At 41.4% G+C, this 25,178-nt stretch overlaps 1 protein-coding gene across 4 annotated transcripts in view; it reads right to left on the bottom strand.

Annotated features, from left to right (window-relative positions):
• Window positions 1-5,627: 5,627 nt before the first annotated feature.
• The window catches only part of LOC145346944 (serine/threonine-protein phosphatase 2A 55 kDa regulatory subunit B gamma isoform), a 320,021-nt gene continuing 300,470 nt past the window's right edge, over window positions 5,628-25,178 (bottom strand). For all 4 annotated transcript variants that reach the window (XM_080194824.1, XM_080194843.1, XM_080194837.1 and 1 more), the window contains one exon: window positions 5,628-8,105. In XM_080194824.1, coding sequence (XP_080050950.1) covers window positions 7,814-8,105 — 292 coding nt within the window. In that variant the 3' untranslated portion in view covers window positions 5,628-7,813. The remainder of the gene's footprint in view (window positions 8,106-25,178) is intronic.

Here is a 25,178-nt window from a genome sequence, read left to right as displayed (position 1 = left end):
TTACAACAGTGACTATCCTTTCAATGGCTGTACAATACTTTGGGATGATAAGTGTTATATAAATGAATGTTTTTCTTTTCTTCAATAACTGAAAATGTTATTTCAAAAATTATTGAGTAATTGTCACCCAATTTTGCAGATTATGTTATAATTTCAGTCCAAATACAAAGCTAACAAGGTTTAGAATAGTTGTATAGTAAACTGCACTCTAACCTAATCATTGAACCTGTAACATTGGACAAAATTTAATGTTTGCAATGTGGGTCTCACCCAGAGAACTCGCAGGAGCCCCCACTGAAGGCGCACCAATATTAAGCAGTATAAATGCCAATCGGGCATTAGAGTGGAGCCTTCCTCAGATTAGGACTCCAGGGACGCAACTTATACCCACCTAGAGCTGTTGACCAGATGCCATCAGGGCTACCGGCAGCAGAGGCAGCTGCCAATAATGCACCCACCAGAGGCCCAGGATGAATGAAGGTCAAAAGTGAGTGAGGGCCAGGTGGGAGTTACATTAGAGGGAGGCAGTTCAAAGGCAGGGCCACATTTCAGTGTCCCCCCAACTTTCTTGATGCCAAATCCCATAAGCACTAAGTGGTTTTGAACAAGGAATCACTCTGTCCTCAAGCAAACTAAAAAGAGATTTGTTGTTTGGCCTTCCCACATGATAACTTTCCTGCCCACCCGCCACTTGTGGCAGTGGGATGAGGCCCTTAAGAGGGCATTAAGTGGCTAAGGCCTATTCTTTGCTTAGAGTCATTCTTGAGGCCCACTAAACCAGCATCAACATAAATTTCCACTAGTCTATTAGTGCAAAAGCCTCCATCACTGATTGACTTGTTGGCAATTATCTGATCTTAAGTAAAATATGTTTGTGCTCATCTTCCCAACCTTCGCTCTCATAAAGACACTTTATAATAATAACCAAACTGGCAATACAACATAAACATGTCCAACCAACAGAAAATTTCTGCATTGAAGCTGGATGCAAGATCAAGTTTACCTTTATCGGGGCTAGTAATATGATCTTTCTTTGAGAAGACTAGTGCAAAATGTTCTAGGTCCTACTTAGCACTTCACATGTGAACATCAGATCATTTTATGTGAAAAATTCTGCAAAGATACAACTGCAATTTACTACAGATGCCAAATATCTTAACTAAGAACAAAAATTGCAGGAGAACATAAGAACGTAAGAAATAGGAGCAGGAGTAGGCCATCTAGCCCTTCAAGCCTGCCCCGCCATTCAATAAGATCCTGGCTGATCTGTCGTGTCTCAGTTCCACCTTCCCGCCCTCTCCCCATAACCCTTAATCCCCTTGCCTATCAAAAACCTATCAACCCGTGTCTTAAATATATTTAGCAAGGCAGCCTCCACCACTTCAACGGGCAGAGAATTCCAGAGATTCACCACCCTTTGAGTGAAGAAGTTCCTCCTCAACTCCATTCTAAACCACCCCCCCCTTTATCTTGAGGCTGTGCCCTCTAGTCCTACTGTCCTTTCTGAGCGGGAAGAGTCTCTCCACCTCTATCCTATCCATCCCATTCATCATCTTATATGTCTCAATGAGATCTCCCCTCATTCTTCTAAACTCTAACGAGTACAAGCCTAGTTTATTCAGCCTCTCCTCATAGTTCAACCCCCTCAACTCCAGTATCAGCCTAGTAAACCTCCTCTGCACTCCCTCCAAGGCCAAAATATCCTTGCGTAAGTGCGGCGACCAAAACTGCAGGGCATTTTCTCCTCAACTGGTTAGCGAGCCCAAAGGCTGCCAATTCAGAGTGTGCCTCCAGTAAAATTACTAAGGCAGTTCCGCCACCCTTAAGCCACTCTTGGCAGAGTCATTTTGTCCCAGCATTGGATTCCAAAACCTGCAGTAAAATTCCAGCTCAAGTTTTTATCTCTCTGCAGCTGCCGCTTGAGTGTTTCCAGCATTTCTTGTTTTTACGTCTGCTCAGACACATATATATTAATAGGGAAGATTTTCAAAATGGGCCTATATTATGCTGCAAAAGACAAACGGGAGTGGAATTCTCTTTCTGTGTCAAGGAGGAGTTTTTTGGGGGAAGAAAAACCTTCCCTTTACAGAGCAGGCAGTGGAGATCCTTTTAAAAGAATGTCAGAGTTGGTCGTTCAGTGCCTCGAAAACTTCGACTACATGCATTGTACATGTTCCATGAAAATTGCAATCAGGATGGGATCTTTATTTGCACATTTCAACAGCCCCTGCCCCTCTTATTTTGGGTTGGAATACTCTAGCCAATCACATCTCACCCTCTGGCATAATGGCATTTGATTAGTCTGTAGAATCTGGAAGCTAACTCCTGTCATGGCTGACTCCACTTCCTGTATTGCCTTGTAATCTCAGCCCAAAGTTCAAATGAACTTGCCCATGAGTTCCTTTGAAAGTCCTGTCTGAAAAGTGATGTAGCCATGAAAATAGTACGCATGCCCACACTGGATTTTCCTCAATTTGGCCACTAAAAAAAGGCAGTGCTGGAGCATGACAACTTCTTGCGAGCTGTCCCCAGCATATGATCTAATTCCAGCTTTTACTCTATACTTTCAAAACTTGCTCTAACTCTTTTAAACTCAATGTGGGGATGCTGGTGTTGGACTGGGGTGGGCACAGTAAGAGCTCTCACAACACCAGGTTAAGGTCCGACAGGTTTATTTGGAATCACGAGCTTTCGGAGTGACTCACCTGATGAAGGAGTAGCGCTGCAAAAGCTTGTGGTTCCAAATAAACCTGTTGGACTTTAACCTGATGTTGTGAGACTTCTTACTGTGCTCTTTTAAACTCTAATAACATTCTACTTCAATCTCTTAAGTTGACCTTTCTCTATGCCCTAGCTATGGCTCTAAAAACTACATACTGCACCCGCTCCTTTCCTTCTCCCCTATGGATGGTATGCTTTTCATTGTATCCCAATACACGTGACAATAATAAATCAAATCAAATCAGACTAATTTTCACCTGAAAAGTTGACATTACACCCCTGCCACTCCCCAACTGTTCCCCCATCACGTTTTGTGTGCATGCATGAATATATCATCACTTAAATCCAAGGCTGCAATTCCTTTAATACCTTTTTCTAAAACATATGGAAAATCTCAGTTAATGAAGATGTACCAAACGTTGGCTTTTTATCATAATTTCAAACCAATATATTGCAAACTCCATGGAAGAGGAAGAATCCGAATAGATGAGATTTTTAAACCATTAAGGCACCTGTAGAATTACCCAGCATTAAATTAAATGACTTTTAAACCTGCTAACAAGAAAGCAGCTTGTACATGAGAAGCAGTAAGGGATTTGAACAGTGATTTTAAAACACATATGCTGATTTTCTAATGTATTAATGTATTTTTAAGGTATATTGTTTACTTTAGCCAAGAGTAATTTGTTGCGAAGCATTATGGTAAAGGGCATTAGGGCAAAGCCATATTCTAAGAGTACGCCTTGAGAATATGCGAGTTTTGTCAGTAGAGTTTTGGAATGGAGAGAACATTTAGAACACTTAATCATATTTCATGACTTGGGTTTATTCACTGTTCAGATAAGTTGGATGCATGCCCAGACGTGGAGTCATGTGTTAATCTGGTTTGACCTATAGGGGAACTCATGGGATCATTCATTTGAACTTTGGACTAGCGTCTGAGGTTACTAGACAACATGGGAAGTGAAGTCAGCCAAGACGGAGTTAGCTTCCAGATTCTGTGGACTAATAAAATGCCACTATGGCAGAGGATGAGATGTGATTGGCTGAGACATATTATTGTTGATTTATGTATACTGAAGATGATTGATTTAAAGCTAATGAAAGGCCGGGGTAATTGATAAGAAAACGTACAATTGATCTGTTTTGAATTGAGTACATCATTTGAGAGGTCTAGTTGCTCCATCTTAGGAGTTGCCCTAACCCTTTGTTGATTTCTCCTGGCAGCTGCTGGACTAAATAAAAAAGTCAAGTCTTTAAACTGAGACATTAGCTTCGCGAGTCTTGTATTGTCTGAAGTTTCAGCAATACTGACCACCTTGGAAGCCGCACAACATCATATCACAGCTCTTTGTCGAACTTGAGTTGGCAAAACTCCAACTTCAGGCTCAGCTTTGAGGAAATATGACTGACTGACCTGATGCCTGGTTAAAGTATCATGTTGCTTTGTTTGCAGCTTGTATAGCAATGGAAAAGAATACATTCTTGATCATCAGGCAATCATTATAAAACACAAGATCTGAGATGTAGAATCATCTTTCATCAACTATTTCACTATCTGCCTATATACTTTTAGATTTGCCTCAATTTTTAAATAATTCTGAATAGAAATTAGGATTAACAGAAAGAACAGACCTGGCAATGTAGGCCAGCTTGCCTACATTGTGGAAGACTTGAGGATACTCACCGTCAAATATTAATAGATTTCTCATCCAAGACTCCTATGAACATAAATTATGGGGGACAGGACTGGGGTGATCACAAAACATTAAGTGCCACATGCTATTTTCTAAGGCTGGCACATTCTGCATCAAGTGCAGCACGGACGGAAAGTCACCCCCGTAATATATATAAATGATTTAATTAAGCTGGGGAAAGGTTAATGAAGACAGCTTGTTGGAGAGTTGAAAAAAGCAATAGTGGTAATAAATGCATGCATTTGCAGTGCCTATGGTAAAGTGGGTTCATAATTAAAGTTTAGAAATTTGCATTAGGAGATAGTGATGAACTTTGTTTTCCAGCTGTTAAATTTCAGAGGAGTAAATGGCTTTTGCAGTTTGCAAAGATTTCAGAAATAAACAAAAGAAAGTTATTAAATTTTATTTGATGCAAAAGGAGAGGCAACAGGAAAAAACATGAAAGATTTTTATATTTTGGGAAGATCAAATTCAAAGGGGTGCCAAGGACAAAGGAAATGAAGATGAAAGATATTGAGCTGAGTTGAGTTGGCTGTGTGGGAAAAAGTGCAAAGTTTGAATCAGTCAGCCATCCACAGAAAGTGTGGTATTATCATTAGACTATTAATCCAGAAACTCAGCTAATGTTCTGGGGACCCAGGTTCAAATCCCACCATAGCAGATATTGAATTCAGGTTCACTAAAAAAATCTGGAATTAAGAATCTATTGACTATCATGAAACTATTGTTGGACAACCCCATCTGGTTCATGGTTAATGCCCTTTATGGATGAAAATCTGCAATTCATACCTGTTTTGGCCTACATGCAACTCCAGAGGCACAGCAATGTGGTTGACTCTCAACTGTTCTCGGGCAACTAGGGATAAGCAATAAATGCTGACCAGCCAGCATTTATTGCCTATGTCCCACGAATGAATTTTTAAAAAATAAAACATTTGATGGAAATATTGAAACAAGATAGTACAATTTCTTGTTGTAATAGTTTGTGCAAATTGTCACCAGTAATAAAAGGTCTGATTTCATCAAGTTGTTGTGTAACTAATTAACTACATAAATTTCCTGCATTGGTAATGAGCTTCAAAAGAACATTGCCAATGTACTTTTTGGACTCCAGGCCACCATAATCCAGGAATTCTTATGAATGAAGAATATGGGCTAAAAGAACATCAGCACAAAACAGCAAAGTACACCTTTATGCAAAGGCTGATATTAGATTTTATTTGAAAACCTGATATTAGCAAACCTGATAACCTTTCTGTCTTTGACAAACATTTTCCAACTTTACATCAGAAGTAAAAAGCATTGGTCAGGTATACAGATACCCCTTTCGCTAGCAAATTTCAAAGTTTGCCCCCATAGAAATAGCGATAGTTGAAGTTAGCTCTTACATGTAGGCATCTCCTGCAGCTTGCATTTTAACACTCAATACATCTGCTTTAAATGTATGCTTTTCTTCTTTTTAATGTTCGTCCCCCCCAGCAAGTAGAATAGCATATAGCCTCCAATGAAGCTTCTCAGTGAATTTGATAACCTAGAGAAGAGTAACCCAAGGATGCACTAAATATTCCAACAACATTCATTGCCTTTCCCAACACAGATTAACTTACTAAAACTGCATTGTGCTTTATGAATCAAAACTAATTTTGCAGATGACCAATCTTAGTGTACAAATTTGGACAGAATCTTTCTAAATTCAATGACTCAGAGTTTTTGGATGAAGACGCAGGTGTGGTTGAAGTACTTCCTTCCTCACTCCGGGACACACAATTTTGGGTTACTGCGAAAACCAACAAAACGTGAGAAAATACCAAAGATCTCAGGACATTCTTAAATCCAGAAGTGATGAGTGCAAGGGTTAAATAGTGTTCAGACGGCAAAGACCGTCTAGTAGACTTTTTTTTAGCCCCCTTAATGAATATTTGAGAAATCATTAACCTTCAAAAACACACACAAAAAAAGGAACTGTCAATGTACATGACAGGTTCTCCAAAGGCAGTGTGTCTTCTGATGTTTTATTTCAAGTAGCAGAAAAAAAATCAAACCTGTGTAACATTATCTTCCCATTGTCTTTGATCTCGTTACAAAAAAAAACAATGATTTTATTAGCAATATTCTATCTAACAATGTACAGCCTGTAAATATTATGCTCTACATTCCAACTAAATCTTTAAAGTTTCTCTCAAATTTTGCAACAGGGCACAAACAATGCATCCCCATAAACAGTTAAAACACCTTTTCCTCAATTTCTGTAATATTCTGTTCTATGGCTCAATTTGGCACGCAGATACAAAACTGGGTAGGCCATTCCATTTTATCTGCTCTGGAGAATTACTGAGGACAGGCCACCTTTTTTATTTTACAATTTGGAAGATACTCCTTTGAAAAGAAAAATTGCATAACCTTTCTGTTTGTTTCCTTAACAGTGGCAGTGCTGGGCTATGATTCATTTTCCCCACTTTGCAGCCAGTGACCACGTCAAAAGGTTTCAGGCGAGGTGCAAAATTGTTCAGATTCAATGCAAAGCTCCCACAACATTATTCAAAATCCAATGCCTTCCTAACTTCGAAACGAGTGCTCTACTCTGTACTGTGCCAGTTTTTAAACTGCACTTAATGTCAAACTGCCAAGTTGCTATCAATTGCATCAGTTGGGCAGCAGATAGTATTTTTTTGGCTCTTCTTTGTGGGCTTGGGATGAAGATGTTCCAACTCATCCTGTTTCCAACAATTCATGGTAATCAGCAAAGGAAAGATGGATTTTTTTTTTAAAACTCCCAGGCCAAGCTAGTGACAATAGAAGAATGGCTGAACCCACTTGAGTTGTCTAATAACAGGGTGATCCATTTTGCAACAAAGCATTGCATCGATTCGAATAGCAGTACATTAAAAATTACATTTTGGGCAGGCTGACACAGCAAACAAAGACAGTAGCTTTTTTTTTAAACCTCTCAGGTGCCTGGTGAAAGCTATTTACTGATGCAAGGCCGACTGAGCCCACCATAAAGGTGGACCACAAATCAGGAGTGAATAGGTAGTCAGATCTCAAATTCTACTTGTGTCCTGGTGTACAAATTCAGAGATCTTCAGTGAAAAGTTTCAAGCAACCAGCAAAGTTTCTATGGTGCCTGAAACATAAAAATTTGATCAACTGGAGAAAGAGGTGTGACTGTGTAGATGGTAGCCATGTGTACTCTTCTGTGTTTCCACTCTGCAGTGCTGAGCTCACCCCTGGTGACTGATATAAAGAAAAACAATTCTTACTGACAAGTGATACACACTAATGAGAAACCACACTCCACAATTCCACTAAGATGAATACAACCTTGTGAAGATCATTGGCAGAAAGGTCAGAAAAAAAAGGCCGGTTTATAATTACACCAAAAGGTATTTGGAAACCTATTGCATCTCAGAGTTCACTTTATCCTGAAATATGTAGAGATTGTTTGTCGCTGCCACAGCTATTATGTTCTCTGTTGGGTGCCAGGCCATGTGCAGAATTTTCTTGTTAAAGTCTAAACTGTCAACACTAATTTCATCCTTTCTCCTCTTGCCTCCTGTGCAGACTTTGCGTGGTTTAAGCACAGCCCGTGGCTTACTGTTCTCCCTGGAGGCTTCCAGCGTGACATCTCGTTTTGTGTTGCGGTCAAACATCCTGAAGAAGTTATTGTAGGCTCCAGTCATTATAACGCTGTAGAGAAATAGACATTGAAGCTTTAGCCAGGGAAAATGGTACATTAGATAATTAATCATCGTGGTCACGGGTCAGCTATTCACAAATCTGCTGGAATTATATCCAAAAAAAAGTTCATCTTTTCAAAACTGGAAGCTCATGGTCAGTTAAAGTTTATTTATTAGTCACAAGTAAGGCTTACATTAACATTACTATGAAATTCCCCTAGTCGCCACAGTCCAGTGCCTGTTCAGGTGAATGCACCTAACCAGCACGTCTTTCAAAATATGGGAGGAAACTGCAGCACCCGAAGGAAACCCATGCAGATAGGGGGAGAATGTGCAAACTCCACACAGACGATGACCCAAGCCAGGAATCGAACCCGGGTCCCTGGCACCGTAAAGCAGCAGTGCTGACCACTATGCCACCGTGCCACCCAAGGGGTTTGATAGAATAGATGTTGAGAGATTGTTGCCCCTTGTGGGAGAGTTGAAGGCACAATCTCAGAGTAAGGGATTGCCCGTTTAATGGAGAAATGAGAATTTCTTCTCTCAGAGGGTACTGAATCTGTGGAATTCTTTACCGCAGAGGGCTGTAGAGGCTGGGTCATTAAATATGTTCAAGGCTGAGATAGATGGATTATTAATCAGTAAGGGAATTAAGGATTATAGTGAAGGAAGGAAAGTGGAATTGAGCATTATGACTTCTGATCAATCACAATTGTGTTGTATGGTGGAGCAAACTCGATTGGCCTATTTTTGCCCCTATGTCTTATGGTCTTAGCAATTGGATTTTCAAAACCAGCACATCTTTGGAATTTCTTTTGATTTACAAATTTAGAAGCCATTGAAACCCTACTGTGCAGAGGGAGACCATTTGGCCCACCAAGTCTGTACTAGCTACAATCCCATATCACCCAGTCCTTAGCCCCGTAGCCCCACTTACTTACCCTGCTAATCCCCTGACACTAAGGGGCAACTGAGCATGGCCAATCAACCGACCCTGCACATCTTTGGAACGTGGAAGGAAACCGGAGCACCCAGAGGAAAACCATGCGAACATGGAGAGAACGTGCATATTTTGATACTTCGCACAGACAGTAATCCAAGCCAGGAATCAAACCCAGGTCCCTGGTGCTGAGAGGCAGCAATGCTAACCATTTTTGATTTCCATTTTGAAAGCATCTATTCCATACTCAGACACCTCCATTTACCCCAGAGGAGTGAAAAACTCCTTTACTTTTTCTTTCAGAGGGTCCTTAGTCTGTGGAACCTTCTATGGAACAGGCTCAAGGGGCTGAATGGCCTACTCCTGTGTTCCCCAGAGAGCAGTAGAGGCTGGGTCATTCGATATATTCAAGGCTGAGTTAGATAGCTTATTGATCGCCATGGTAATGGGGCAGGTGGGGAAAGGGGAAGAGCGGCTGACAGGAAAGTGGAATTGAGATCACGATCAGCATGGTCCTATCGAATCATGCAGCAGACATGAGCCAAATGGCTTACCCTTGTTCCAGTTCGTGTGTGCCATCATGAGTTGAAAACACCCGACAATCTCACCCTTGGACTTTTGGTGCGTGTTCCCTGTCGCCAATAGAAACTGGCTCTGTTTTCAGTTTGGAACACCAGGACATAGCAAGGTTCCAGTCTGAGAAGCAAGACCAGACTGATCAAGCTTCATGAATAAGATGCTATACCTATGCCTCATGACTCATTCTACAGCTGCATTGTGGATTCCAGGTAGGCATCTGGAATTTACCTGAAACTATTACATTCTTGCTCTGTAGAGTGCAGAGTTCCCTCCTTGAGTTAAAATGTATATTTTTTTTAAGAAAAAGGGAGTTGGTTGGTAGCATCTCCGCTAAAGATTTAAAGTAATCTCAACAAATCTTTTATTAAAAATCTCCCAAAGTCCAAGGGTCCCCACGCACTTTATTAAGCCGATTTCATATTGTAGAGTAAAAGGTTCAAGATTAAAGGTTTAACATTTATTAGCATGACATTAGGGTCAGATGACTAAGAAAATCCAAGGGTGCAAGACACAGAACAGTCTATCTCCAGAGAACAATGCATTTAACATGAGATCTTGGATGTAAATAGATCTAAGTAAATAGATTCTAAATGCTAAATGCTGACCATCTCCAATTCACTCAGAGTAAGAGAAACCTCATCGAGGCAGAAGACAATACAAGCGAAAGGCAACAAACCAAATCAATGTGGCATTCCGAAACATTACTCAAACCTTCTCCAGTGAATCTTATACCACTACACACTGCAGACAGCTCCCAACTCCGGATTGTATAATTTGTAATTAAATAAGGCTGGTGGAGAACTTCAGCCAGTCTTCCCTGGACTTTGTCAGATATGGACACACGTTCAATTCCAAACGTTCACACAGCTTTTCTCATCTGATCCAACATTCTGGGCAGAATCGTCCCAAAATTGCTCAATGACTCTGAGCCTATTAACACAGAACAAACTTCATTCATTCAGTAACTACATTCACCTCTACTTAAGATAGTTTTTGCTGTAAGTTACAATCTGCATTTACCCCACAGTCAATAATCAAGCAGATACATTTTCCCTCCTAATTCTTCTCATTAATCCCACTACCTGCTTTTGTACATATCCATGCTTATTTTCCTAAACGCCTTATATTGGTTTTGACCTGTGATGGGGATGTTTATGGTAATTATATAATTATAATAAATATTAAGATTGAGAGAAGTAGCAGGTACTAATGCGATCTAAAAGAAGCAGCGTGATAAAGAACTTCTTTTAGATCAGCATTACTACTGCTTCTCACCCCAGACATTCTCTCTTCCACTTCTTCCGTCAGGGAGAAAAGATACAAAGATCTGAGACCATGAACCAACCAACTCAAGAACAGATTTTTGCCTGTTGCCTTTAGACTTTTGAATGGACCTACCTTGTATTAAGTTGATCTTTCTCGATGCCCTAGCTATGACTGTAACACTACAATTTTGTCTTTTAAAAAGCATTTAGACAGTTACATGGATATGATGGGTATAGAGGGATATAGGCCAAATGCAGGCAATTAGGATTAGATTAGGGGTTTTAAAAAAAGGGGACAGCATGGACAAGTTGGGCTGAAGTGTCTGTTTTCATGCTGTAAACCTCTATGACTACATTCTGCGCCCTCTTTTCCCCCTCCCCTATATATTCTATCAGTGGTATGCTTTGTCTGTATAATACACAAGAAGCAATATTTTCCATCGTATTCCAATATATCTGACAATAATAAATCAAATATTATTATAACTATAGTAACTGTCATAAATATTCCTGGCTCTAACCCATAGGATAAAAATGGAAATTATCTTGTGATAATGAGACAATCTAATGAAGCTCCAGTATATACCAATATCTAAGCAGATATTACATGATTGAGAATGATTAGTTTAAAAAGTCCCTCACAATGCCACTCCTCCCTTCAACTACAGCAGCTGAAAATTAAATAGAATGGAAGATGATTATAAAAGTAAAGATCACTAACTATGATACCCCTCATTCAACATTTTATTTCTCAGTTATGATGTAAAAAGCACTATTGTCTGTGACCAAATTATCACAAGTGACTGTATATTTCCCATGCCGCGATCAATCCCCTCTTTAGGAGGATTCATGTTTATAATTTGTAATGTTGGCTGAACGATCAGATGTCTGCATTTTTCTGATTTACTAGGGGACATCTCCTGGAATCTTGTTGAATGTAGCTATGTCAGAGATAGCAAATTTGCTGAAAACTGCACTATACATCACTGCTGGTAGAAATTTCAGAGTTGATAGAAAGAAGCCAATCATTCGAAAATAATTTGCAAAACTGGCATCATCTATCGCTCCAGAGAATTATAGATAAAATAGCAGTGCATGAAAAAACATTCTGATCCTGAAGGCAAACAATCAGCACATATTTCTCATGGAACATAATGCAAAGATACTGTCACTTAGCAACAAAAATGATTATTATTTTGTTCACCTCATCAGTGCTTCACAAATGTTTACACCAGTAATAGAACTTAGTGGATTTAAAAAGCACCATGAAAAGTGCTCTGTTTGGCTGTCCACGACACCTCTCTGGTATTCTGAACCCATAGGTCCTATTTTGACCCACTCTCATTTTTTCAAGATTTACAACGAGAGAAGTCTCATCTATCAAAATAAGCAGGGCATTGTGTGGTAAAGTTATTGGAATTCTATAGATTAGAAAATTTGTAAGGGCTGTTGCCATTAAGCCAAGTTCTGATGTGAAGGGTTTAAAGATTTGATTTGATTTATTATTGATATATGCATTAACATACAGTGAAAAGTATTGTTTCTTGCATGCTATACAGGTAAAACATACTGTTCATAGAGAAGGAAACAAGAGAATGCAGAATGTAGTGTTACAGTCATAGCTAGGGTGTAAAGAAAGATGCAAGTCCATTCACAAGTCTGATAGCAACAGGGAAGAAGCTGTTGTACTGTTAACTGTGTCAAGATGTTCTTGGGTTAAGTGAATTTCTTTTTTCATTTCTTTACTTTAAGATATGTTTCACTTTAATATAAAAATCATCACTTTTGGTTTGAGAAGTTACTTCCTCATTTCAGAAAATTTCCTCATAATACACAAATTGTAAAACCATTCCAACAGCTGTTTCAAGTTTCCTTTCAGAATTTGGACAGCTCAGTACTGACCATCATGTCATAACAACTGTAATGTTTAAGAAATAGCTGTGGCATGCATCTGCATGCTGGACTCGATCTTCTTCAGGAACTCTCACTTGATATTTTGAATGGCGTGGAACCTATGTCCTCACAGGGATCCATGCAGTGGGGCCAGGGCAAGAGATTCTATGTGCTTAATTTATCCTGACCCACATTTTTCCCCTCCAAGCCATTCACCATCCTGACTTGGAAATATATTACCATTCCTTCATTGTTGCTAGATCAAAATCCTGCAGCCCCCACCCCCCACACTCCCTAACAGCACTGAATGTACCTACATGGACTGCAGGACTACCACCATCTCAAGTACAATCAGGGGTAGGTAATAAATGTTGGCTGAGCCAACATCATCCACGTCCCTTGAATGAATAATTTGAAAAAAAGACATCCTGCACTCAATGAAGGACCCCAGGATTCGTGCAGGGGTCAAAATGACTGCAAGTAAACAGAAGGAAAATGCAGGGAGGCAGTGCCTCCAGCTCTCCAACCTTTCCCTGGTTAGCACTGCTGCCTCACAGCGCCAGGGAGCTGGGTTCAATTCAGCTCTTGGACCACTGTGTGAAATTTACACATTTTTCCCATATCTGTGTAGGTTTCCTCTGGCTGCTCTGGATTCCTCCCACAGTCCAAAGATGTGCACGGCTAGGTTGATTGTCCATGCTAAAACTGACCCTAGTTGTCAGGAGATCTAGCAGGGAAACATGTGGAGTTATGGGGATAGGACTCGGGTGGGAATGTTGTTGGTGCAGTGTCGATGGGCTGAATGATCTTCTTTTGCTCCATAGGAATTCTGTGATGTCATGCTGAGGGCCAGAGAGGAACTGCTGTTTCCTCAGCTAACAGGCATGGATAGAGGTGGCTGCGAAAGCAACAGTGTCATTTCCCAAACCTGGATGTGGTTCTCCAGGAGGTTCAGGAAGTTCAGGAGCGCAGGAAAAGTGACTGTCACACGATTTCCAGCTGCCAGACCCCACAATGATTTCCCCAGCATTCTGCTGCATGCCTCTCAGATCAACTTCTTACAGCTTCACTTATTCCTCTCTCTTCAGGCACATGACACTCCCAATAGTCACCAGCCAACACTCAGCCTCATCCTTGTGCCATCTCACACCCATCCCGCACAATCATCCTCCACAAATGCTGTCCTTCTAACCTCTCCACACAATCTATTTCACAACCCTCTGCCTTCTCTCCTTTTAGAAACAGAATGCTGACTGACTGGAAGAGGCAGAGACCTGGAGGTGGACATGACTGCCATTGGCAATACATGCTCACTGAGCACACTGCAAAGGTCTTGCTCCACATGGCCAACGCAGTCAACAGTGACCTGCAATGCAAGTCTGAGTCTCCTGAGTCACTGGTGTTCAGATATGTTGGCTGAGTTAATCCTTTGCCTGTAGGCTCTGTGTTGGGAGTCTCATCTCCATGAGGGCAGATCTCCGTGTCTATCTCCACTACCCTGTGGAGCGGCAGGTTGCTAAGGAGAAGGTAGCAATGCTGATTCTACTGCTGGTGTTGATCCTGGGCAATTTCCCTTGTTCCTCAACGGGGTGCAAGGGTACAGCTGTATAAGCTGCTCCCATACTATGGTGAAAGCGGGCAGCAAAGGGTAGATAAATATGAATGAAGTCTAGATTGGCTGAGCTGACTTCCAAGATGTGACTGAAGAAACTGGGGAACATGGTCAAATGAGGCAGCCTTTGACAATCTCAGAATCTACAGTACTATCTCATTTAATTTATATTCTCACCACTGTGAAATCAGAACTCCTGAAGGCCATTGGTTCCTACAGGATATACACTCCTGAAATAAGTGAGATACTAGTCTCAGTGTTGTTGTTATGAAGAGGCCTGAAATGCTTCTCTAGGGAGAGAAGGAACATTACAGGCAATTTGATTTTGTACTGCCACACCTTCAGTCCTGATTTCAGGAGACACATATCTATAAGTTACCAAATCCAGCTCCCTTATCCTGGGAGCAGTATAGAGAGATATTTATGGGGGACTACAGGGGGGGGCTATTGGGGTTTGGTGGGGGGAGGGTGGTTCCCAGCAAAGCTGGAGATGATGAGATCCTGCTAAATACAAGGGCAGGACCACATTTATAATTTTGTTTTTCTGTTTTGTGTCTTGTATTCCATCAAATTGACAGGCTGGCCCATTGCTAAGTGGGTAAACTAGCAGCAAGAGGTCACAGTCTTTAAAGGGTGGACCATGGCAATTAGAGCGGTAGGATGCAGAGCGAAGCTTGAGTGGAGGGTGCCCACTGCAACAATGTCTAAAAACAGGCAATGAGCAGATCAATGGCTTCCTTGAGAGTGAGCACTCCTGCTCCTCCATTCGGCTCAGCTGGTAGCACTCTTGTCTGAGTCAAAAGGTTGTGGGTTCAAGTTCCACTCCAGGACTTGAACACGAAATGCAAGACTCCGGTGCAGTACTGAGGGCAGACTGCATTGTCAGAGGTGCCATCTCTTGAATGAAACCTGAAACTAAGATCCGTCTGTTCCACAGCACAATGTCAAGGAAGAGCTGGAGAGATATTTCTGGCCAATATTTATCTGTGAATTATCACACAAAAGCCCCAGATATCAGGTCATTAACACATTGGTTTGTGGGAGCTTGCTGTGATAAATTAGTCGCCACTTTTCCAAAATTACACTTCAACAGTGGTCTGGAACATCTGGGGACCGTGAAAGGCACTTCGCTTTCCCTTTTTTGCTCCTGGTCCACAAGAAATGCTATTCAACCTCTGGAGGCAGCAGCTTCCATCTTTATTCCTTTCCCAGGTTCCCTGAGATTGGGAAACCTACCCACCTGAAGTTGCATTGAAAACATTCCCCTAATTGTGCTGCAGGAACCTGATTTAAATGTGTTTGTGAAGTGTCCTGCCTCACCAATTTAGGACACTTCACAGAATCCCTACAGGTCAGGAGGTGGCTATTTGGCTCATTAAGCCTGCAACGGCTCTCTGACAGAATCTCTTACCTAGATTCTAACCCTGTAACCCCACACATTTATCCCACTAATTCCCCTAACCTGCACATCTGGAGACACTAAGGAACAACTTAACATGGCCAATCCACCTAACTTGCATATCTTTAGACTGTGGGAGGAAACCTAAGCAGACACAGGAGAATGTGCAAATCACACAGGCAGTGACCTGGGGCTGGAACTGAACTCGGGCCCCTGGTGATGTGAGGCAGCAATGCTAATCATTGTGTTGCCCATTGACAGCAAATTACCGTGAATATGGCGCACAGTCAGGTTAGAATGAAATTTAGTATTTTTAAGCATTTAACCCACATTCCCCAATTTACTTTCACACTGTGGAATGTGGGGAGTCTGGATAGATATAATTCTGTACTGGGATAAGAGCTGTTATATAAATACAGAGTCAACTCCTTAACATTAGTCTTCCAAAATCCATGATAAATAGAAGCCAGTTGAAACAAAACAGCTGGGCATTAGAGAAGAATGAACCCAGATCATCCTTGCTCACCAATAACATAACAAGCATAAATTAAGATAAAAATGTCAAAAACTTGTAAGAACTTTTGGAAAAAGGTCTCTTCTTGCCCATGAATTCAGGATGGTGCAAGATGATGAATAAAGATTGGAAAATACTGAGTACAATACAACAGAATAAGCATTAATCTGGAAAGACAACCAACTTTCCAATAAGGTTATATAACAGCTAAATTATCCACATCATTTTTGACAACCTTTATACATTTCACAAAATGCCAATATTAATTATTAAACTATTCACCTGCTCCTGTAATTTTTGACTGCCCGTTGATTGTAATACATTGGTTCAGTAAACTTTTCTTTGCTATAATTGCTTTCTATATTTAATGTTCTCCAGTTCTAATTTGGTGATAAATATACTGCAGTGATGGGTTTCATGTTCCGTTGTCGCAGCGGCACAAAATTATCATTACCGTTGCTGGTATCTATGCCCGGATGACAAATGTATCCCTTGTGTGTCCAATATAAATCACTTCTTACGATCTGTATTCAGTCAGTTGATTACAGCTGGAGTACATCAATCAAATTCTAATCACAATTGCTATGGACTTATTTAATAGAAATTCTTTGCTGCATGATTCTGTCAGCAGCACTTAATGCTCTCTTGCTCTAATATTTCTATACTATTCAATTCCCATCCTCATATCACACATACACGTGTGTACATATATGTGTATGCATGCATGAAATATGTATTTGTGTGCATATATGTCTATGCATAAATGTGTCTGCATATATGTGTGTGTGCGTATGCAAGTGCATATGTGTATTCATGTATAAGTGCATGTGTGTATGCAAACGTGTGTGCATATTACGGGCCATAACATCTTGTGTCTGCAGTGCTGCCTTTGTGGAGGTACTCCAATGATGCATTGGGAATCCTTCCAGGAAGTGCCCAGGTAAGGGTTTTCCAGGCAATTGTCCAGATGGGCTAACTTCCCCTGGACAATTGTGCTGGGCTGGGAATCTCCGGCAAAGCGATTTAAGTACTAAGTTTGGATGATTCCGCCAGTTTTACCTTCTGAAAAAGTTAGAAGGAATAAAAACACTTCAGAGTAACTATTTAAAAGACCCAGACCAAACCCCACACAGGACACCCCCACATACCCGGCTCCACCCCTGCCTGCTCCAGAGGATCAGATCCAATCAACCTGCAGTGAATCGAGACCGACTACCTAGTGGGTAACCATACATTTTCTAAAAATTGCTTACTCTAAATATATAAAAATGTTAAGCTTTTTCTTGTTAATAAAAGCTACAGGAAAGTTTAAGCTTGCTTTTTACTAATAAAAGGAATAGGATTTGTAGTACCATAGTGTCCATTATAATTCTCAATCTTTTGGACACTCAAGTCCTTTGGAAATCAAATTAATATCAATTTTATTGTGTAAATATTTGAGTACATTTAATTGTGAAACAGCCATTTTTTAAATATTTTCCATCACTTTAGGTGGTTTAATCTGGGAGTATGAGAGCCTAGATTAGCATAAAACTGGTGCTTGCAGGATTTAAATCTACCTTTTTTAGTTACCTTTGCCAGTCAGAGGATTATCAATCAAAAACAGAGTAAAGTTCAGTGTGAAATCATTGAAAATCAATTGGCTCATTTTGCCTTTATTAATTTAATTGAAGGGTACAACACTGAATAAAGTGGGTACTGAGGTGTAAGGCAGCCAGTCTCCTCCCACAGTCCAAAGATGCGCAGGTTAGATGGATTGACCATGGTAAATGAGCGGGATTAGTAGGATCGGGTAGGGGAGAGCCTGAGTATGATGCTCTTTCAGTGAGGTGGTGCATACTCAATGGGCTGAAAAGCCTCCCACTGCACTGTAAGAATTCAATGATTCTAAAGCTCCCTCCTATAAGGAGTCCCACTTACTTTATGTAACAGCAGGCTGGGACCTGACCCTTGTTCAGGTTGCATTTGCACTATTGAATGCAACATTGTTGCCACTGAAAACACTTTGTACTGAAGCTAAAGGTGTAATAGAGTCATACAATGCTGAAAAGGTTCTTTGGCCCTTCAAGAGTGCACAGTAAGAAGTCTCACAACACAAGGTTAAAGTCCAACATGTTTATTTGGCAGCACTAGCTTTCAGAGAGTTAGGCTCCTTCATCAGGTGAGTGAAAAGCTATGTTCACAAACAGGGTATATACAGACTCAAACTTAATTTACAAGAGAATGGTTAGAATATGAGTCTTTATAGGTAATCGAGTCTTAAAGGTACAGACAGTGTGAATGGAGAGAGGGCCAAGCACAGGTTAAAGAGATGTGTATCGTCTCCAGCCATAAGTTAGTGAGACTTTGCAAGCCCAAGCAAGTCGTGGGGGTTATAGATAGCGCAACATGAACCCAAGATCCCAGTTGAGGCTGTCCTCATGTGTGTGGAACTTGGCTATCAGTTTCTGCTTAGTGATTCTGTGTTGAGTGTCGTGGAGGCCACCTTGGAGAACGCTTACCCAAAGACATACCCTTGACTGCTGAAGTGTTCACCGGCTGGAAGGGAATAGTCCTGCCTGGTGATTGTCGAGCGGTGTTCATTCATCTGTTGTCGTAGCATCTGCATGGTTTTCCTAATGTATCATGCCTCGGGACATTCTTTCCGGCAGCGTATCAAGTAGACAACATTGGCCGAGTTGCAAGAATACGTACCATGTACCTGGTGGATGGTGTTCTCACGTGAAATGATCTGGCACGTCTTAGAGGTTTCTGTGGGAGGGTTGTGTGGTGTTGTGGTCACTGCTCTCCGGAAGGCTGGGTAGTTTGATGCGGACAATGATCTGTTTAAGGTTGTGCAGTTGTTTGAAGGCAAGAAGTGGGGGTGTGGGGATGGCCTTGGCGAGATGTTCATCTTCATCTTCATCGATGACATGTTGAAGGCACCGTAGAATATGTCGGGGAAGTACTGGATGGCAAAGGGTACTCTGCTCACTGTGTCCCGTGTTTGTCTTCTGAGGAGATCGGTGAGGTTTTCCGCTGTGGCACATTTGAACTATCGATCGATGAGTCGAGCATCAACAATTAGCATGTAAATTGAGTGTGTCTGTATATGCCCTGTTTGTAAACACAGCTCTTCACTCACCTGATGAAGCAGCCTGAGACTCCGAAAGCTAGTGCTAACAAATAAACTTGTTGGACTTAAACCTGGTGTAGTGAGACTTCTTATGGTGCTTACCCCAGTCCAATGCCAGCATCTCCACATCTTGGCCTTTAAGTGTGCACGGACAAAGTAATGAAATTCGTAGTCTGATTCTGTTGCTAAGTGGTATGACCTGATTTAGCATGATTCAGATTCTCTCAAGTACCCAATGAAAATTCTTAACATTGCAACTTTAAGCCAAACAAGGATTATTTACTACGTTTTACTTCTTTGATTTAAATGCAGTTATCCTTACTACAGAAAAGAGTTTTACCCACTAGCCAAAAATACCAATGCTACACCTGAATTCAATGCATTATTTACAGCAGTTTCACACTGTCTGGACAGTTACAAATCAACATACATTTATATTGCTCCTTACACAGTAAAACATCCGAAGGCACTTCATGGAAGCGTTATCAAAACAAATCTGACATCAAGCCACATGAACTAAAATTAGAGCCCACCAAAGTCTCTACTTTCTCAGGAGACTAAGGAAATTTGGTAGATCCACTACAACTCTCACCAACTTCTACAGATGCACCATAGAAAGCATTCTTTCCAGTTATATCACAGCTTGGAATGGCTCCTGCTCTGTCCAAGACCATAAGATAATACAAAGAGCCATGAATGAAGCCCAGTCCATTGCTCAAATTCAGTCTCCCATCCACTGACTCTATCTACACTTCCCACTACCTCAGAAAAGCAGCCAGCATAATCAAGGACCCCACACATCCCGGACATTCTCTCTTCCACCTTGCTCTGTTGGGAAAAACATACAATTGTCTGAGGTCACGTACCAACCACCTCAAAAAAAAAGCTTCTTCCCTGCAGCCATCAGATTTTTGAATATACCTACTTTGTATTAAATTGATCTTTCTCTGCACCCGAATTATGACTTCAGCACTACATTTTGCACTCTCTTCTTCGTTACGAATGGTATGTTTTGTCGTATAGTATGCAAGAAACAATACTTTTCACTGCATACTAATACATGTGACAATAATAAATCAAATCAAACAACTAAAATCTTAATCAAAGGCAGATTTTAGGGATTGGTAGCTGTTAGAGAGGCACTGAGATTCAGGATGGCAATTCTGGAGCTTGGGCCTAAATAGCTGAAAGCAATGATGTGGTGATGCCAGCGTTGGACTGGGGTGGGCACAGTAAGAAGTCTCACAACACCAGGTTAAAGTCCAACAGGTTTATTTGGAATCACGAGCTTTCGGAGCGCTGCTCCTTCATCAGCTGAGTAGAGGGGTAGGTTTCACAGACATAGCAGATATAGACAAAAACACAATTGCAAGACAATGGTTGGAATGCAATTATATTGCAACTGTGTCTTTGTCTATATATGCTGTGTTTATGAAACCTACCACTCCACTCACCTGATGAAGAAGGGGCAGCGCTTTGAAAACTTGTGATCCCAAATAAACCTGTTGGACTTTAACCTGGTGTTGTGAGACTTCTTACTGAGCTGAAAGCAAGGATGTGCAAGTGGCCTGAATTGGACCAGTGCAAATTTCTCACAGAGTTGTTGGGCTGGAAGTGGTTTCCGAGATAGGCAGTGGTCAGGAATCTGAAAATAATTATAAGTAATTTAAAGCGTAGCCCCAGCTCAAGTGGCAGATAATGTCAGTCAACAAGCACAAGGGTGAGGGATGTGCAGGACCTGATACAATTTGAGATCAAGCTTTGGATGAAGTTCAGTTCAAAGGAGTTGTGGGGGATGGAAGATGGGAAGCTAGCCAAAAGTGCGTTGGATTAGTCAAACCTAAAGGCAGCAAAGATGGGGATGTGGGTTTGAATGGCAAACGAGCAGGAGGATTGGAGTCGCGTGATGTTATGGTGGTGGAAATAGTGGTCTTGGTAATGGAGTGGATTTATGGTTGAGAGCACATCTTAGGGTCACATATGAACCAGGTTGCAAGCAGTCTGGTTCAGCTCAGTCAGTTCCCAGGAAGTGGGATGGAGTTGGTAGCTGGAGAAGAGTGTTCAGGACATGACAGAACTCATGAAGAATGGCTTTTGTCTACCCAGAATTTATTTGGAGGAATTATTTACTTATCCAGCACTGAATTTTGCTTATCCAGCACAGTGGAAGAGTCAAGAGATGTGATGGCAAGATACAGCTAGGTGATATCAATGTGCATGTGGACCTTGATATTTCTGGATAATGTCACTCAGAGATAGCATGTAGATGACAAACAGGAGAGAGCTGAGGATAGACACATCTAACGGTGTGCAAGCGGGGAGAGAAACTATTACAGATGATTCGCTGGTTACAATTACATAAATAAGAAGGGACCAAGTCGGTGCATCCCAATCCACTTAGATGAAGGAGAGGCATTTGGAGGATGATCAGCTAGGTCAACGTTTGCAGAAATGTTGGAATGGTTTGCCTTTCTCCTACTCACACATGACGTTATTTGAGATTTTGATTAGACCCTTTGTAGTACTGTGGGGGAGGGGGGAAACCCAGTTGCAACTTCAGTGAGATACTTAACTCTGAGCTGAGCCTTCACCCACACATAGGCATCATTACAAATATTGCCAATTTCTACCTCTGTAATATGACTTGACTTTGCCCGTCTCATTTTTACTGCTGCTGAAACCCTCATCGAAGCCTTTACGTCCTCCTTATTTGACCATAGTCCTGTTCACCCTCTCCATTGTACCCTTAGTAAACAGGAGGTCACCCAAAACACTACTATGCTAACTTGCACCAAATCTGGTTCAACCATCACGTCTTTGCTTGCTCATCTACACTGGCTTCCAGTTAAAATGTCTAGATCTGCAATTATCCTTTTTTTCCCAAATCCCTCCATGGCTTCTCCTCTCTTTATCTCTAATCTTCTCCAGCCTCAAACCTCTGATATATCCATGCACCTCTAATCCTGCCCTCAGCTATCCCCAATTCTGCCACAGGTCACCATGCCTTCAGCTGTCCAGGCCCTAAGCTCTGAAATGCCTTGTTGTCCAACGAGGGGCATACACGCGATGGGTCGTACTTGGGCTGCTCTTGGTTGTTCGAGATTGGCCTAGTGCTTCATGTCGTTAGTGTGTGCTTAAACTGGACCAGATACCGGGCAAGACGACAGCTCAGTGACTATCACTGATTGCTGGGCAGACACATGGATTTGGGCCAGTGTCTTTGGGAGTTTGTGCATTCTCCCCCTGCTTGCGTGGGTTTTCTCCGGGCACTCCGGTTTCCTCCCACACCCCAAAGATGTGCTATTAGGCTGATTGGCAGTAATAAATTGTCCCTAAATTAGTTTCCCTCAATATGGATGGCCATAAAACATTAGATAAGGGTCATGGGTGGAGGGGGGGAATGGTGTTAAGATGGCGGCGTGGGCTCCTTGGGCCGAAGGGCCTGTTTCCCGGGCTGTTTTTGTTCTTTGTTCACTAAACCTCTCTGCTTTTCTCATTTAAGATTCTCCTAAAAACCTACCTCTTTGACCAAATTTGTGGCTACCTGCGACCAAGCAACCAGCATAATTAAGGACTCCACGCACCCCGGACATTCTCTCTTCCACCTTCTTTCGTCGGGAAAAAGATACAAACATCTGAGGTCACATACCAACTGACTCAAGAACAGCTTCTTCCCTGCTGCCATCAGACTTTTGAATGGACCTACCTCGCACTAAGTTGATCTTTCTCTACACCCTAGCTATGACTGTAATACTACATTCTGCATTGTTTCATTTCCTTCTCTATGAATGGTATGCTTTGTCTGTATAGCATACAAGAAACAATACTTTTCACTGTATGCAAATACACGTGACAATAATAAATCAAATCAGATATGTCCTTATGTGTCTCGGTGCCATAGTATTAAAGCCTCTGAAACACTGGAATATTTGTCTACGAGAAAGGCAGCATATAAATATAAGCTGTCATTGTCATTGTGGGAGAAACAACTTGTTGTTTCACTGAACATCGAAAGTAAGATAGAATGGAATGAGGGAACTTTTTTTAAAAAGCATATCTATCAATTGTAAAATCAAGACTGAACTTTCTTCCAAACAACACAAAAAAAATCAAATCTGTCAAAATAACAGACAGCTTCTGAAATAAAGAAGTTTAATTTAGTTTATCCCTTTGAAAAAAATCTCTGAAAATTTGTACTCCAATACTCAAAATACTGTTGGAACTTGGCAAAGTTTCTGCATTAGTTGCAAAAAGTGCAGACTTATTGAAAAGTTTTAAAACTGGGAGGTTGCAGCCACTTGATGTGGCAGGAAAACAATGCAAGCAAGAATGCTGTACTAGACCCTCATTGAACAGTATTTCAAAATGATGCCAAGTTATTAGGATGCCTTAACTATTCTCCCCACTCCCCCTCCACCTCCATCCGCCAGCACTTCCATCTCCACCCCCAGTAATATAGGCAAGCTACTTGAGTTAGACCCCTTGACACTAAGGGGGCTATCACTGCTGCCTCACAGCGCCAAGGACTTGGGTTCGATTCCCGGTTTGGATCACTGTCTATGTGGAGGTTGCACATTCTCCCCGTGTCTGCATGGGTTTCCTTGCTCCGATTTCTTCCCACAGTCCAAAGATGTGCAGGTTAGGTGGATTGGCCATGCTAAATCGCCCCTTAGTTTCAGGGGGAGAAGCTTGGGTAAATGCATGGGGTTATGGGAATTGGGCCTGGTTGTGATTGTGGTCAGTGCAGACTCAATGGACTGAGTGGCCTCCTTCTGCACTGTAGGATTCTGTGTTTCATGGAATGTGATATTTGATGTAAAGGATCATCCAAATGGGTCAGTTAGCTTTACACTATAATATTTACTAGCTCCAGATCTTCTGGGCAAATTAAAGGGTCTTGATCAGAGAGACACTTCGCATAAAACTTTCATCTTATGTCAAAACTGAGAAGCACAATTCAAGGCAGTAAGCAGTGACCATCACATGAGCTGCAGAGACCATGGCATGGGCCATGTGATATTCAGCAGTTTGCTAGTCTGCTCTTTGGTTTGGGGAAGAGTGCACTTAATTCTCTTATTTTAAAGTAGAGAAGCATTTCCACAAAAAGGAGACTATTATATGCCTAAATAAAGTATATGTTTGTGGCAAGTCACAGAGCTCATGAAAAGAAATGGTTCAATTTTAACCAGCTTGTCACATGGCAACGAATTTATTGGAAAATGAGTTCTGCATTTTCTATTTTTGGACGTTATGCACATCTGTGTATTGCGGGTTTAGTTGTTTCCTACCGCGCTGTAATAGTCTCACTAATGAATAATTTAGCAATGGCTGTAACTGAAGTCATTCCTTAGCAACTTGAAGCAGACTCAAAGACTATTTAGATAATACTGCATCAGCCTTTCATTCCAATGGTGCAAATTACATTATCAAAGCTCTGGTAATATCTTTCTTCTTTATTAATCAAGCAAGCAACCCAAAAACAAGTTGTATATTGCAGTATTTGCCTGCAAAATAATTGCTTTTATTTATGATTATGGCACAGTGGGCGGCATGTTGGCACAGTGATTAGCACTGCTGCCTCACAGCACCAGGAACCTGGGTTTAATTACAGCCTTGGGTCACTGTCAGTGTGAAATTTGCACATTCTCCCCATGTGTGCGTGGGTGTGCTCCGGTTTCCTCCCACAGTCCAGCAATGTTCAGGTTAGGTGCATTGGCCATGCTAAACCACCCCTTAAACGTCCCAAGATATGTACATTTCTAAGCT

The sequence above is a fragment of the Carcharhinus amblyrhynchos genome, chromosome 1 (genome assembly GCF_965287045.1).
Source record: "Carcharhinus amblyrhynchos chromosome 1, sCarAmb.v2.hapA, whole genome shotgun sequence".
Lineage (NCBI taxonomy): Eukaryota > Metazoa > Chordata > Chondrichthyes > Carcharhiniformes > Carcharhinidae > Carcharhinus > Carcharhinus amblyrhynchos.
Note: the sequence above shows the minus strand (reverse complement) of the source record. Positions and strands in the feature narration are given on the sequence as shown.